The following is a 13,485-nucleotide window of genomic DNA, read 5'->3' on the forward strand; positions in this document are numbered from 1 at the left end:
ATAGTTCAGTAATCCACTGCCATGAAGAAAATACCCAACAGCACCTGTATTTGAAAAGACCCAGAGTAATACAGTAGTTTTGTGTATGTATGTATATCTGCTAGCATCGTATCAACTGTAAACAATTAAGACTTTTAATCACAAATTCGATACAGGAGCACTTATTGCTGCAAAAACAGAAACTTAACCTAACAGCCAACATCTGCTGAGAGTTTGAAATCCAGACAATGTCATGCATGTGGACTATTTCTTCATCTTTAGGCTGATAGAAGATTTTAATTGCGCAATTTATTAGACTGACAACAAATTAGCCAAAGTACACAACACTCTGTTCTTTACCTGGGACCCTGTCAGGCCTATGCATAATGAGAATATTAGGAACATTATAACTAGTGAAACCAGACTGTACAGTGTGTGTAATCCGTCTCCTGTCATAAGCCATAGCAAAGGTCGGACACTTACCTCTTCTAGATAAACTATATATACACATGTGATCTCAGTATCTGCACATGCGTCATCATCAGTGTATGGTGTTTTAACTATACGTCAGTGTTCTCCGTTTTTATGTTTGTCAGTCTGCATGACTAAGATGTCCTTTTGCTAGCGAAACAGCTCTAACTATTGCCATCGAATTTGCAGAATTTCACATATCTGTTAATGTGTGTGCCATCTTTTAATCCAAGCATTTCCACATTGAAGGAACAGCTTATTTTGTTTGCCTGTCTAGCATGTAGGAAATTATTTTGTTTTCATTACTTCAAGCTAAAAGCAGATGTCTGCACAGACGTCAGTGTATGATGTGACTGTAAATCAGTGTTCTCCATTTGTTTTTATGTTCAGCATGGTTTCAATGTCCTGTGTTAAAAAACACATTTACAGGACATTGCTGTCTTTGTGTTTGATACTTTCATTACTGATACTGTGCCATCTTTTGCAAAATATTTTATTATTTAGAAAAAAGTGTTCACTACATAAGACAGTGTTAAATGTATGATTTATGGCTACCTGATAAAGTTTAGAGGGTTTTTTGTCTTTTTGGATAAAAATAACTTGTTTTACCTGTGTGACACAGGTAAGTTCATGTTGGTACCTAACATGTTGTTACAAACATGGTTGCTTCTTCTCTTCTGTGAAGCTGTTTGTCTATATTAAACTGTAAAATGTATTCTCCTGTAAAGTGATGTTCTGCGCTGTTCTGACACTGTCCAGTGTTTCTTGTTACAGACTTGTTGTTCTGACCAACATTTGCTTCCTGAACAAGTGTACTGGATGCTTAAAATGTGTACCTTGCACTGTTAAATAAAATAATTGAAAGCCTTCAGCATGTACATATTCCCCTTCAAACAAGGAAATGCACAACAATCACAATATCAACATTTACTCACATTTACAGTTTTATTTTACCATTTACATCATGTGAACCGTGTGAGTCACATTCAGTCAGTACTCTCAAATTTTTGGAGCCAATGGATTTTTTTATTTATTTATTTTTTACCTGCTTTTGTAATTCTTCAAATATCCAACAAATCCCAAACATACTTTCCACAGTGCCGTTTGGGATTTGGTACAATTTGTATTGTCCAGCAGTGAATCAATCATGGTTTCAAGTCATCTACTTGCCATCTTTATCTTCAGGATCAAACAGCTTCCCAGTCTTCCTCTTCCACAGCACTGTGGGAGCACTGGTTGGCTCCTGCATACCCACTGTCCTCCAAATCACAGTGATCATGATCCTCTTCTTCCTCCTGGTCTAAAAGCACAAATATGGTCACTTAACATTCAAACTGATAGATTCATGATAGGAGTTTAATCAGGATGAATCAGGAGGATTTAATTTTTTTTTTTTTAAAGCCAACTGGTGGAAAATACCTTGTTCTTGATTGTAAACAAGCACAGCAGAACCGTCTTGGCTCAGCTTGACTCCAGGGTCATCCATTAATAGATGTCTGAGATTACTGAGACTTCCACCCAGCACACTGACTTTGGGACAGCAGGCCCACAGCACAGCCAGGGGCACAGACACATACCTAGCCACGCAGATAAAAGCACACAATCAAATCCAGTATCTGATGGGAAAGTGTTAACCTGTTAATCTTATAACCTTCGGATTTGTTACAATGATAACTTGTGAATGGGTTTCAGTCTTGTGCTGGCAAAGAGGGCAAGATCTTAACAAGGGGTGCAGATGTCACACACCAAAAACGAGGATCCTGGTCATGATCTGCATGCAACAAACTGCCTTATTGTTCCTGTTGGAAACACACCTGGGTGATGTGCATGACTCCTGTTGTTCTTGCCCCTTTGTCAAAACACCTCCTCCATCCTCTGACAAATCTAAACATAAATAAATAAATATAACAAGCATTATACCAGCATTAATTAGTCATGTCAATTTAAAAAAATAAAGCACAGCAGCCAACATTATTTTAGTGGGCTAGGAAAGTCTTGAACTTGCAAAGGTCCAAAACAAAACATTTCAGGTAAATTCTACTGCTGCTATAACTTTTCAGTTATTGTCTCCACATCAAAAATGGTTGCAGATGTTCACCTGTCTGCTTCTCCTCCATGTCCATGTGGCCCTCACACACACTTTCTTCTGCTTCCTCAGTATGGCACAGTGTAAAAGCACCATTCATCTCACCAGTCCTCTCCTCCATCCATCCCCTCTTCAGTTTTTCTGCCCAGTACACCACCTCACTCACCAGGACCCTTCGCAGGATGTTGTTGTCTTGTAGGCTGGGGTACTTTATGCTATACAGCTAAAAACAAACAGATAAAAATATCAAAGCTTGGAGCCGAGTACATGGACTGTTTCAGAAAATTGCACTGAAGTAATCCAAATACATCTCCAGGGTTGTCCTGTGCCTGATTATTTCTTCTGGATCCCTATTTAGACTAGCTGGTTTCAGTCCTATAGCATTTAAAGAAAGGCTTAAGGGCTTCCTAGCAATCACCAGCAGAGGGAGACAAAGTTCAGTGCTTCTCCAAAACAAACCCTACTGTCACCTCTGGTTCTCAAGTTTTGGTGTTGGGTTTTATGTCCATAAAGGAATTATTAATCGCCCAGATTAACACTGCATTTATGAATACAAAAATCTAAAACACTGCATGAAAAGATCAAATCAGTTTCCTGTTAATGTGAATACAAAAGTTTCATTTCAGGACTCTTGATCTCACATGTCTATCAGAGCTTGTATCAAGAAATGTGGGGCCTCTAAAATGTATAAAAAATAATTATACAGCTCACAATGTCATATAAAGTATTCCTTTTTAATTTTAATTAGATATAATTAACACAGTGGTATGATTAAATTACTCAACTCAAGAAGGTTGAGACATGTCACTGATTTCTCTGCATACACATCAATATATTAAATCTCAAACACTGTTTTGACAGATTTTATACTATTTTGGTCTTTACTTGATGGTGACAGTAGGGGGCAACGTGAAACTTTGGAGAGAGAGAAAAGGGTAATTTAAGTCCACCACAAATTGGCCACATGAGAGAAATCTACTCACCAGTGTGTATGACAACACATCGTCTGCATCATCACCAAAAAACCTGTTGCAATGACCTCCGGCCCCAAGCCTGTGAAACACACCAATCTGCGAGCAGAAGCCGACTCTCTCCTGCTGTCCTGGAGGCGCCTGTCCAACACCAGTGAACTCCACCTCATAGCCATACTTCAAACACACTTTCAGAGCCCTGAGAATGGATGCAATTTAAACACAGCTCAGTTAAAATCTTTAGTGAATAAATAAATAACTACTCACCAATAAAACTTACTGAAGAGATTTGAGTAATAATGATTATACAATTAGCCTAACTCACTAAGTAGGCATGCAGCCTCGAAAACTGAAAAATATTACATTGGTGACTGCCAGGTATCATTTTGTAAATAAGAATTATTGACTTTATCGATGTGTGGTCATGTTTTTCAGGCTGAAAAGTTTAAATGGTTGCCATGTGGACAAAAATTTAAGATAATTAACAAAGCGGTTTGTGAACACATATCTTGACTGCCTTACATTTTAGGCAACAGGGGCTGATCCAAGTGTAGAAACTGGTGTCTGTGGTGCAAAATGATTGCTTCAAATTATGTTTCACTTATTATGAAAGACTGACAACAAATTAGCTGTGTTCATGTGTTTTAAGGTGGATTTATCCATTAGCAGCCCCTGTCTCTACCATGTTCCTTAACGCTCTCCGTTCTGTGCTGTCCACTATTGTCTAAAAAGTCTCATATGGACCGTTAAAACATCATACCAGGTCTGGAACTCAGCTCTGGTCCACTCGAATTTGTGGTCACTGTGCCTAAAACCTGCAGGTCCTGGGAAAAGGGGGTTGAACTCAGAGTTTGGGGTGCTGATGATAACGGCTGCTGGGGTCATGTAACCAAACACCACGCCAGAAAACAGCTCCACATCAGCAAGATGGAGATGCTCTATGCTGCAGACAGCCAAGGATGAAACATTTTGATAAATAATGGACACAGAGGGATACAAAGACAAGGCGAGACATAGAGGATAAAGGGTAAATAATAGACAATATATGGAAGTAAAAGACTCATTAATACTGATAGGGCTAAACAGCCACTTACAGCTCTATACTGGACACCAGATCAAATCCTCTTAACCTTGTGTCTTTTTGTGTGACTGAGCCCTGGTACAGCTCTATGCACAGCTGATCGTAACCTGGCTGCAGATAGTCTGTTGATATAGGAGCCAAGTCATGCCTGAAAAGGACATACAAGCAGAATCTTAAAATTTTAATGCACCCATCACAGTACAGGTGTCACAAATGTCAACCATAAAAGAGAGAGAATTGAGGAGTCAAAAAGTATCAACAGACTTGATCGTTTGGAAGGATGTTGGTCAATGGTGAAGTTTAAGTCTGAAGTTTAGCACAATAATCACCATTTCTGATGGGAGAAGGAGCCAAAAATAAGAAAATAGATGGCTAACTGCTTTTATGTTAAGAAGGCTCGATATAAACTCAATATAACAATCTATCAACTTACAGTACTGTGATATTGTGCTATTGGAGGCCACAAGCCTCTAAAACAGCTTCAGCGCACCTCTGCATTGACTCTGAAATCTACTATTGAACAACGTATTCTTCCAAAAGATAATTACTCATTTGGTGTTTTGATGGTGGTGGTGGAGAGCACTGTCTTAAATGTCTCAGATAGGTTTTCATGGCTATAGCTCAAAATTCACATAATTTTCATCAAACCATTCAGTGACACCCTCATGCCCTTTGAATAGGGGGCATTGTAATCCTAGAAGACACCACTCACATCAGGACAGAAATGTTTCATCATAGGATAAAGGTGATCACTCAGAACAAACTTTGTATTGATTTGCATTGACCAAGTTCTCTTGAAGACAAATATGGACCCAAACCATGCCAGCATAATGGCCTCCATAGAAGAAGGGTTAAATATTCAGCCCTGTACCTGTTTTTTGTACGAGTCTCATGATAATGCATATAATTACACCATTCAAACGTACATCCTCTTTTTAATTTTGGCACCGTCCACGTCGACTCCAACCAGCAGCTCAATATCTCGGCAAAACTTGAGATTTTTCAGTAGTGCGCACTCACTGCAGCCCAAATCCACCACCTGTGGACAGAAACAGGATAGCTAAACAAGTCAGAAATGAATGACATGTGCAGGACAGTAAAATGTTAGCGCTAATTTGGGAGCATGTTGTAGTTAGCATTACCTTTGTTTGTAGTGGTTAATTACGATTAAAACATTGATTCACAAGCTTCAGTGTTGAATATATAGACCTTAACTTAACTACCTACCTTTTTAGGTTTATTCCTCTTGACAAAATCGATGACAAATTGATGTCTCTGTCTGTGAACCGACGGGCTAAACACTGGCTCCATGTTTAATTGAAGCAACTCACTCACGTCGCCTGTAGGGGGCGCTCGCTTCGGTGCTCTTAACCGTCAACGCCCTCTGGTTTTGTTTCAAATACAGTCAACATTTCAAGTATTTTTATATATCCGACAATAAATGCCAGCTAAAGCCACATATACGACAGATAAAGACCCATTGTCTTACTACTTGTAAAATATGTCAAATGTTTAAAACCATGCAGTGAAAGAGGGACTTTGACAATAAAAATACTAACATTGATTTGACTAATTTGGGTTGCAGAGGCTTCATATTACCTTATTTTTATGCATAGAAGTTTGCAGCTTTTGGCCCCCATCACGTAGGTTTGGAAGTGCAAGATCTTCAAATGGTCAATATGAAGAGGACTGTGAACCTGTCCTTTAAGGTTATGATGTAAGTTAGCTAAAATGTATGCTGGAAAAATCAACTTGTGTAAAATTTCTTGAGCCATGTGCAATTTGTCTTTTTTTTTTTTTTGAAAACCAATGCCCTTTTAATACAGGCCCAAATGGATATTAGGTAATGGGTTACAATAACCTGGTTCGTAAGTATTATTTTTGTTTTCCAGAGGATATCCCACACTAATTATCAGGTTTAGCCTACATGTAATTAGTTTGGAGTCTACCACTGCACCACACACAAACACAAACTCCCTGCCTAAATGGACTAAGTACTTAAGAGACTATAATAGTCCCTTAACTGAGAAAAAAACATGTGAAATTAGGAGCCATATTGCACAGCAGCCTGTTCACACATCCTTGAAAAACAATGGTGCCTCAAACCACAGAGGCATTGCTCTAATCAAAGGTGTTAAGAAAACACAGCTTTTAACATAAACACATTATTCTTCTCTCATTAACACATGATGTAATAGGAAATAGGTAGTGGCCCTGTTAGCACCTTGGCCAACGCAATACTTGAGGTGGATTTCAAGACCTTAGTGGTCTGCCTAATAATCAAACATGAAGTTGTTATGTCAATAAAAATATAATAGCTTTCTCTGCGACATATATTAAATATTGATGGACATCTGATATTGAAAGTCACTCTGTTACAATACACAAAAGCCATATATATTCTGAATAAACAGAACACACCCAAATAACAAATGAGGCCAAATAGCTTTATGAATCAAGGCACAGTGATACTGCTACAATGGACAAAAAGCATCTTTGTCCTTCACCACAAATATTTTTTGTTCTTTTCATTATAAACAAATATACTTTTTATTTGCTTGTATTAAGTATGATATAAGTGAAACTGTAGACAATATGGTAAAACTCAGATTTGTTCGCTCAAATGTGACCCATATGTGATTTGTTTGGAATTGAGCAGTAAGGCCTGCAGTGTGAACGTAGCCTTATAACTGCAGTGTGAACGTAGCCATCTTTATCTGATGAATCTCAGAGCCCAGGCTGTGTATTGAGACCGGGTTTTTTTTCAGCGCACACTTAGAAGGGACAGCTAGCAGATAGTGAGGAGAGATTCTGTGATTTTGACAAAAAATGTATTGGATTATTTTCACACTACACCTTTAAGAGTCAGTTCCCCTAAATTGAACTTAACTCAAGTGTATATGTGGTGCTTACATTATTGAAATATTACATTTAAAAATTTCAACAGCAACATCTCTTTCCAAGGAGTATCTCACTCTGTATAATCCACAGAACAAATGGTTAACATTGTCACAACACTGACAGTGTTATCTCCAATTAAGAACTGTCTCCAAACTCAAGTCAATGCCCCCCCACTGTGACCTGGAAAAAAATATTCATGCCCTTCGGTTTTGGAATGACCTGCCTGAGGAAATAAGGCTCACAGAATCAGTAACTTCTTTTAAAGCACTTCTCAAAAGTAATTTCTACAGACTAGCCTTTATGTGATGTAATTTCATTTGATTTTACTTTATCTAATTTTATTTAATTATATATGTATATTATATATTATATTTTCATTCATTTCCTTACTGTATTTCATTGCCCTCTACCTTCATCTCACCAGTGTCAGCTTTGCCACTGTGTTGTGTGCCTTGCTTTGTATTGTACTGCTTTTGCTTCGTCTGTCAAAGCACTTTGTAAACTTTGTTTTTAAAAGGTATTATATAAATGAAGTTATTATATTATTAGTAGTATATAATGGACAATATCAACTGCTATTCCTTTTTAATGGTGTCTACTCTGGACTTACTTTTAATTGGAACCTGCTCAAAGTTATGTGGTTTGACATTCTTAAGGAGATTTTGTTGATAGACTGTAGTTTTGTGACATTTAGTGTTTTCTTTAATATTTTATTATATCCATCCTGGCAATGTTTGGAAATACAAGCAATAACTAAACAAATAAAGAACAACAAGGTGATAGGTGGGGACCAATACTGGTTGGAGTAAGACTCAAGCATCTAATGGTAGGAGAACGATGAAATGGGAGAGAGCAAAAGTTGGGAAGTAGGAGGAGTTTATGCAGAGGAAAATAGTTAGGGTACAATGAAAGGTGATGTAATGAAGAAGATGGGATGTAAATGATTTAAGTGAAGAACTCAGCATATCTCTGGTCACATCCTGTTACAATGGTAGAGACACTGAAACAACCTGAGCTCTGCAACTTTCCCCTCAACACCTCCTGCATGTCATCGCTGGTTTCTCCCAACGCCACGTTCATCAAAACGCTGTTGTACTGCATCGCTGTCCTTACTGTGATGCTCAACCTGTTGGTAGTCATCTCCATTTCTCATTTCAGGCACAGATACTTTTCTTGAATTATTACAGCTGCTACTATGTAATAACAGGTATAGGTGGCGTGTTGTTGTTGTTGTTGTTTTTTAAATCCTTTGCTATAAAACCAACTTTGACAACCCTGCAAACAAGCTTTTTAAAAAGCTAAACAGGATGAAGATATCAGTACTTAACTGAAAAAAATGTAATCATTTGGCTTCTCTATATAATAGTGTCATAATAGCAGTAGTCATGATCATCTCCAATTCTGCTAAACTGAAAGAGTAGATATTTATTTTATATGTAGGTTTTCACATAATTGTCTCTATAAATGTAAATGATTGTGTATTCTCACAATATTTGCTGTGAACTAACCTCATCTGCTTTCTGTCATGGACTGAATATGAGGTACATCAGGAAACTTCCACTAATCAGTACAATCATCATCTTCCTCTCCAGGCAGCTTCATACCACCACCAATGTCTTCCTCCTCTCCCTGGCTGTGTCTGACTTGCTTGTGGGGGTTGTAGTGATGCCAGCTACAGTTGTCCAGCAGTCCTGCTTTTTTACAGGGGAAATCACATGTGCTCTCTTTATGTTGTTGATCTTTACTCTCACCTCTTCCTCTGTTGGAAGCATGGTGCTCATATCAGTGGACCGTTATGTGGCTATTTGTGTTCCTCTGCACTATTCTTCCATGATAACAACAAACAGAGCTAAAATTTGTGTGTCTTTGTGTTGGGTCTGTTCTGTTATCTATAACATCATAATCCTGAAAGATAACTTGTCCCAAATAGACATGTTCAATCCCTGCCTCCAAGAATGTACGGTTTTCATAAGCTCCATATCAGGGGTAGTAGACTTTATTGTCACTTTTTTCTGCCCTGTTACTGTTATCATTGTTCTCTATATGAGAGTGTTTGTGGTGGCTGTGTCACAGGCACGTGTTATGCGGTCTCAAATTGTAGCTGTCAAATCAAGAACTCAAACTGTAGTTGTGAAGAAATCTGAGATGAGGGTTGCTAGAACTCTTGGCATTGTCCTACTTGTGTTTATAGTTTGTTTGTGTCCATACTACGGTCCTTTTCTAATGGGAGACAACATTACAGAGGATGGTTCATCTGCTCTAAGTTGGCTATTTTATTGTAACTCCAGTTTAAATCCTTTGATCTATGCCTTTTTCTACCCCTGGTTTAGAAAATCCATTACACTCATTGTCAGCTTTCAAATACTGCAGCCAGGTTCTTGTAAGACAAAGATCATATAGAAAAAAAATATATATCTGACTTACTTAAGTGTAAATTCAGTATAAATGAAGTTGAAGTGATTTTTGTTTGGTTTTGTTTTATCAACTCGACACATCAGTTCAGCATATGTTTTAAAGGATACAGTAAAACCACAGTGTTGATGGAAAGGACAGCAAAAAGACTACCTGAATAAGTATTCTTACAGTTTAATATTATTGTACTTTAAAAACAGAAAAATATCTACTTCCTTAAAAAAAAAAAAAAAGCATTATATGGCTAAAGTCTATTGAATGGCCAAATATATTAATGTCATGAATTGTGTAATCTAGGTCTATGTTCATCAACACAGTAGAAGTTATGCATATGCATTATACAGGTACCTATTCTGTAATTATTAAAAGTATGACACAAAAAATGACATAAACAATGTGAGATTTTTATTAAGAATTTGCAATTATTAAAATGCTGTTAATAGAGGGACTGGAGTCTCCTACTTTATCTAAACCTGTGAGGTGAAGATGAAGACATATTCTGTTTAAACATGTTAAAAAATAATAAGTTAGTATTTCAAATATGTTATAAAACATTCATGGTTTCATCTACTAAATGTATAACTTAATCCAAAAATAGAAAAAAAGGAACACCTTTTGTTTCAAACTTACTCTTTAAATTTTTTTAATGAAAATACAGATCACTCAAATTGCAATGTACAGGCTGCATTATTATTGTAAAGATAAAATTATATGTGACTCCAGTAAGGATGCCAGAAGGCTTGCTGACCAAGGCTGAGCTTCAGGAACATACAGTGATCTGAGGTAGAAGTTGTTTTAAGAGATTTATCCACCCTTGTTTTTCCCTGGCCTGTTTTAGAGTATATGGTAATTTCTTGAGCAGCAGAGTAATGACCCAACTGCAGTTGTCCTGCAGTCCTGCTGGTTTCTGGACAAAATCACATATGGTCTATTGTTGTTGTTGACCTTTATCCTCACCTCTTCCTCTGTTGGAAGCATGGTGCTCATATCAGTGGACCGTTATGTGGCTATTTGTGCTCCTCTGCACTATTCTTCCATGATAACAACAAGCAGAGCTAAAATATGTGTGTCTTCTTGTTGGATCTGTTATCTATAACTTCATAATATTAAAAGATCACTTGTCACAAATAAACATGTTCAATACCTGCTCCCAAGAATGTACACTTATCATAAGCTACATATCAGGGGTAGTAGACTTTATTGTCAAGTTTTTCAAGCCTGTTACTGTTATCATAGTTCTCTATATGAGAGTGTTTGTGGTGGCTGTGTCACAGGCACGTGTTATGCGGTCTCAAACTGTAGCTGTCAAATCAAGAACTCAAACTGTAGTTGTGAAGAAATCTGAGATGAGGGCTGCTAGAACTCTTGGCATTGTCCTACTTGTGTTTATACTTTGTCTCTGTCCATTTTACTGTCCTTCTCTAGCAGGACAGGACACTACAACTGATGGGTCAGGTGCTCTAAATTGGCTATTTTACTGTAACTCCTGTTTCAATCCTCTGATCTATGCCTTTTTGTACCCCTGGTTTAGAAAATCCATTAAACTAATTTTCAGCCTTCATATACTGCAACAACAATTTAGATTTTTAGAAACATTTAATAGATGTCCTTACTGTTTGATGAGTGGAGGCCTAAGGGAGTCGACTGCCCACCCCTATACCCCACCTGCAGACTCACCATAACAGAATGGGGTGGGGATGACCTATGGATAATATAAAACGCTATATTTATTGAAGAAACTATGGCCTGGACTTAATATTTATTTGGGACTTTGGAACAATTAAGTGGTTTGGATTCGTTGTTTCTATTTCTTTGGTAGACCACCATAGGTCTATGACATTTGGGCTTCTGATTTCTTTAACATAGTATTATTACATCCATTCTGGCAATGTCTGGAAATATTAGTAGTGAGAATACAAATATGGTTAAGAAAGTGGTTTAAATGAGGTGTAAGACTGGGGGAGAAAATGATGAAATGGGGAAGAGAGTTGGTGAGTTGGTGAGATGGAGAAGTTTGTGCGGAGCAAGATGGGAGTGTATGACGACAAAAAGGGGGAGGATTCAGGCAGCATGAGGAAAATGAGGAAGATAAGAGTTAAATAACTAATGTCATGAAGAAGTGAATCAGAGGGCTGCAAGACCTCAGCAGCTCCCTCATCACATTCTCGGACGATGGTAGAGACATTGGAACAAGTTGAGCTTTGCATCTTTCCTCTCAACACCTCCTGCATATCAACGCTGGTTTCTCCCAAAGCCACACTCATCAAAACACTGTCGTACTACATCGTTCTGCTGACTGTGTCACTCAACCTGTTGGTGGTCATCTCCATCTCTCATTTCAGGCAGAGATACTTTTTTTGAATTATTACAGCTAGTAGTGTTTAACAACAGGTGTAGTTGTAGGGGCTGTTTAACTTTTAGGGAAAAGTGCTGAATATCAGTTTTCATAAAATTATGTATTTCAAATCCTATGCTATAAAACCAACTTTGACTCCACTCTGCATACGAGGTTTATGGACTTGTTTTTAAAAATGTTAACTAGAGAAAGATCGTAGTACTGTAAATAAAAAATCTCATTCTCATTTGGCTTCTCTGTATACATATGTAACAATAGCAGTTTAGTTTTCATATTATTGAGTCTATAAATGTAAAATATTCTGTATTTTCACATTATTTGCTGTGATTTAACCTCATCTGCATTGTATTAAGAATTGAATATGAGGCATGTCAGGAAACTACCACTACTTGTCATAATCATAATCTTTCTCTCCAGGCAGCTTCACACCACCACCAATGTCTTCCTCCTCTCCCTGGCTGTGTCTGACTTGCTTGTGGGTCTTACAGTGATGCCAACTGAAATCGTCATCCATCAGTCCTGTTGGTTTCCAGGTAAAATCACATGTGATGTCTTTTTGTTTTTGAGCTTTATCCTCACCTCTTCCTCTGTTGGAAGCATGGTGCTCATATCAGTGGACCGTTATGTGGCTATTTGTGTTCCTCTGCACTATTCTTCCATGATAACAACGAAAAGAGCTAAAATCTGTGTGTCTTTGTGTTGGCTCTGTTCCGTTATCTATAACTTCATAATCCTGAAAGATAACATGTCCCAAAAATATATGTTCAATCCCTGCTCCCAAGAATGTACAGTTTTCATAAGCTCCATATCATGGATAGTAGACTTTATTGTCACTTTTTTTGGCCCTGTTACTGTTATCATTGTTCTCTATATGAGAGTGTTTGTGGTGGCTGTGTCACAGGCACGTGTTATGCGGTCTCAAATTGTAGCTGTCAAATCAAGAACTCTGATTGTAGTTGCAAGGAAATCTGAGATGAAGGCTGCTAGAGCTCTTGGCATTGTCCTACTTGTGTTTATAGTTTGTCTGTGTCCGTTGTACTGTCCTTTTTTAGCAGGAGAGGACAGTACATTTGATGGTTCATCTGCTCAAAGTTGGATATTTTCTTGTAACTCTACTTTAAATCCTCTAATTTATGCCTTTTTCTACCCATGGTTTAGAAAATCCATTAAAATCATTGTCAGCTTTCAAATACTGCAACCAGGTTCCTGTGAGGTCAAGATATTATAG

General features: G+C 37.7%; 2 protein-coding genes across 2 annotated transcripts; one reads left to right on the forward strand and one right to left on the reverse strand.

Annotated features, from left to right (window-relative positions):
* Nucleotides 1-1,565: 1,565 nt before the first annotated feature.
* Nucleotides 1,566-5,899, reverse strand: henmt1 (HEN methyltransferase 1). Its single transcript, XM_053323021.1, has 9 exons — nucleotides 5,816-5,899; nucleotides 5,515-5,627; nucleotides 4,602-4,736; nucleotides 4,268-4,450; nucleotides 3,520-3,706; nucleotides 2,549-2,759; nucleotides 2,265-2,334; nucleotides 1,870-2,027; nucleotides 1,566-1,750 (listed from the first exon to the last, which is right to left on the reverse strand). Exons 1-9 carry the CDS (start codon nucleotides 5,897-5,899, stop codon nucleotides 1,638-1,640), a joined length of 1,254 nt encoding a protein of 417 aa, XP_053178996.1. The 3' UTR covers nucleotides 1,566-1,637.
* A 6,174-nt stretch (nucleotides 5,900-12,073) lies between these two features.
* On the forward strand, nucleotides 12,074-13,485 carry LOC128362281 (trace amine-associated receptor 13c-like). Its single transcript, XM_053323022.1, has 2 exons — nucleotides 12,074-12,243; nucleotides 12,675-13,485. Exons 1-2 carry the CDS (start codon nucleotides 12,074-12,076, stop codon nucleotides 13,483-13,485), a joined length of 981 nt encoding a protein of 326 aa, XP_053178997.1.

This window comes from Scomber japonicus, chromosome 7, assembly GCF_027409825.1.
Source record: "Scomber japonicus isolate fScoJap1 chromosome 7, fScoJap1.pri, whole genome shotgun sequence".
NCBI classification, from domain to species: domain Eukaryota; kingdom Metazoa; phylum Chordata; class Actinopteri; order Scombriformes; family Scombridae; genus Scomber; species Scomber japonicus.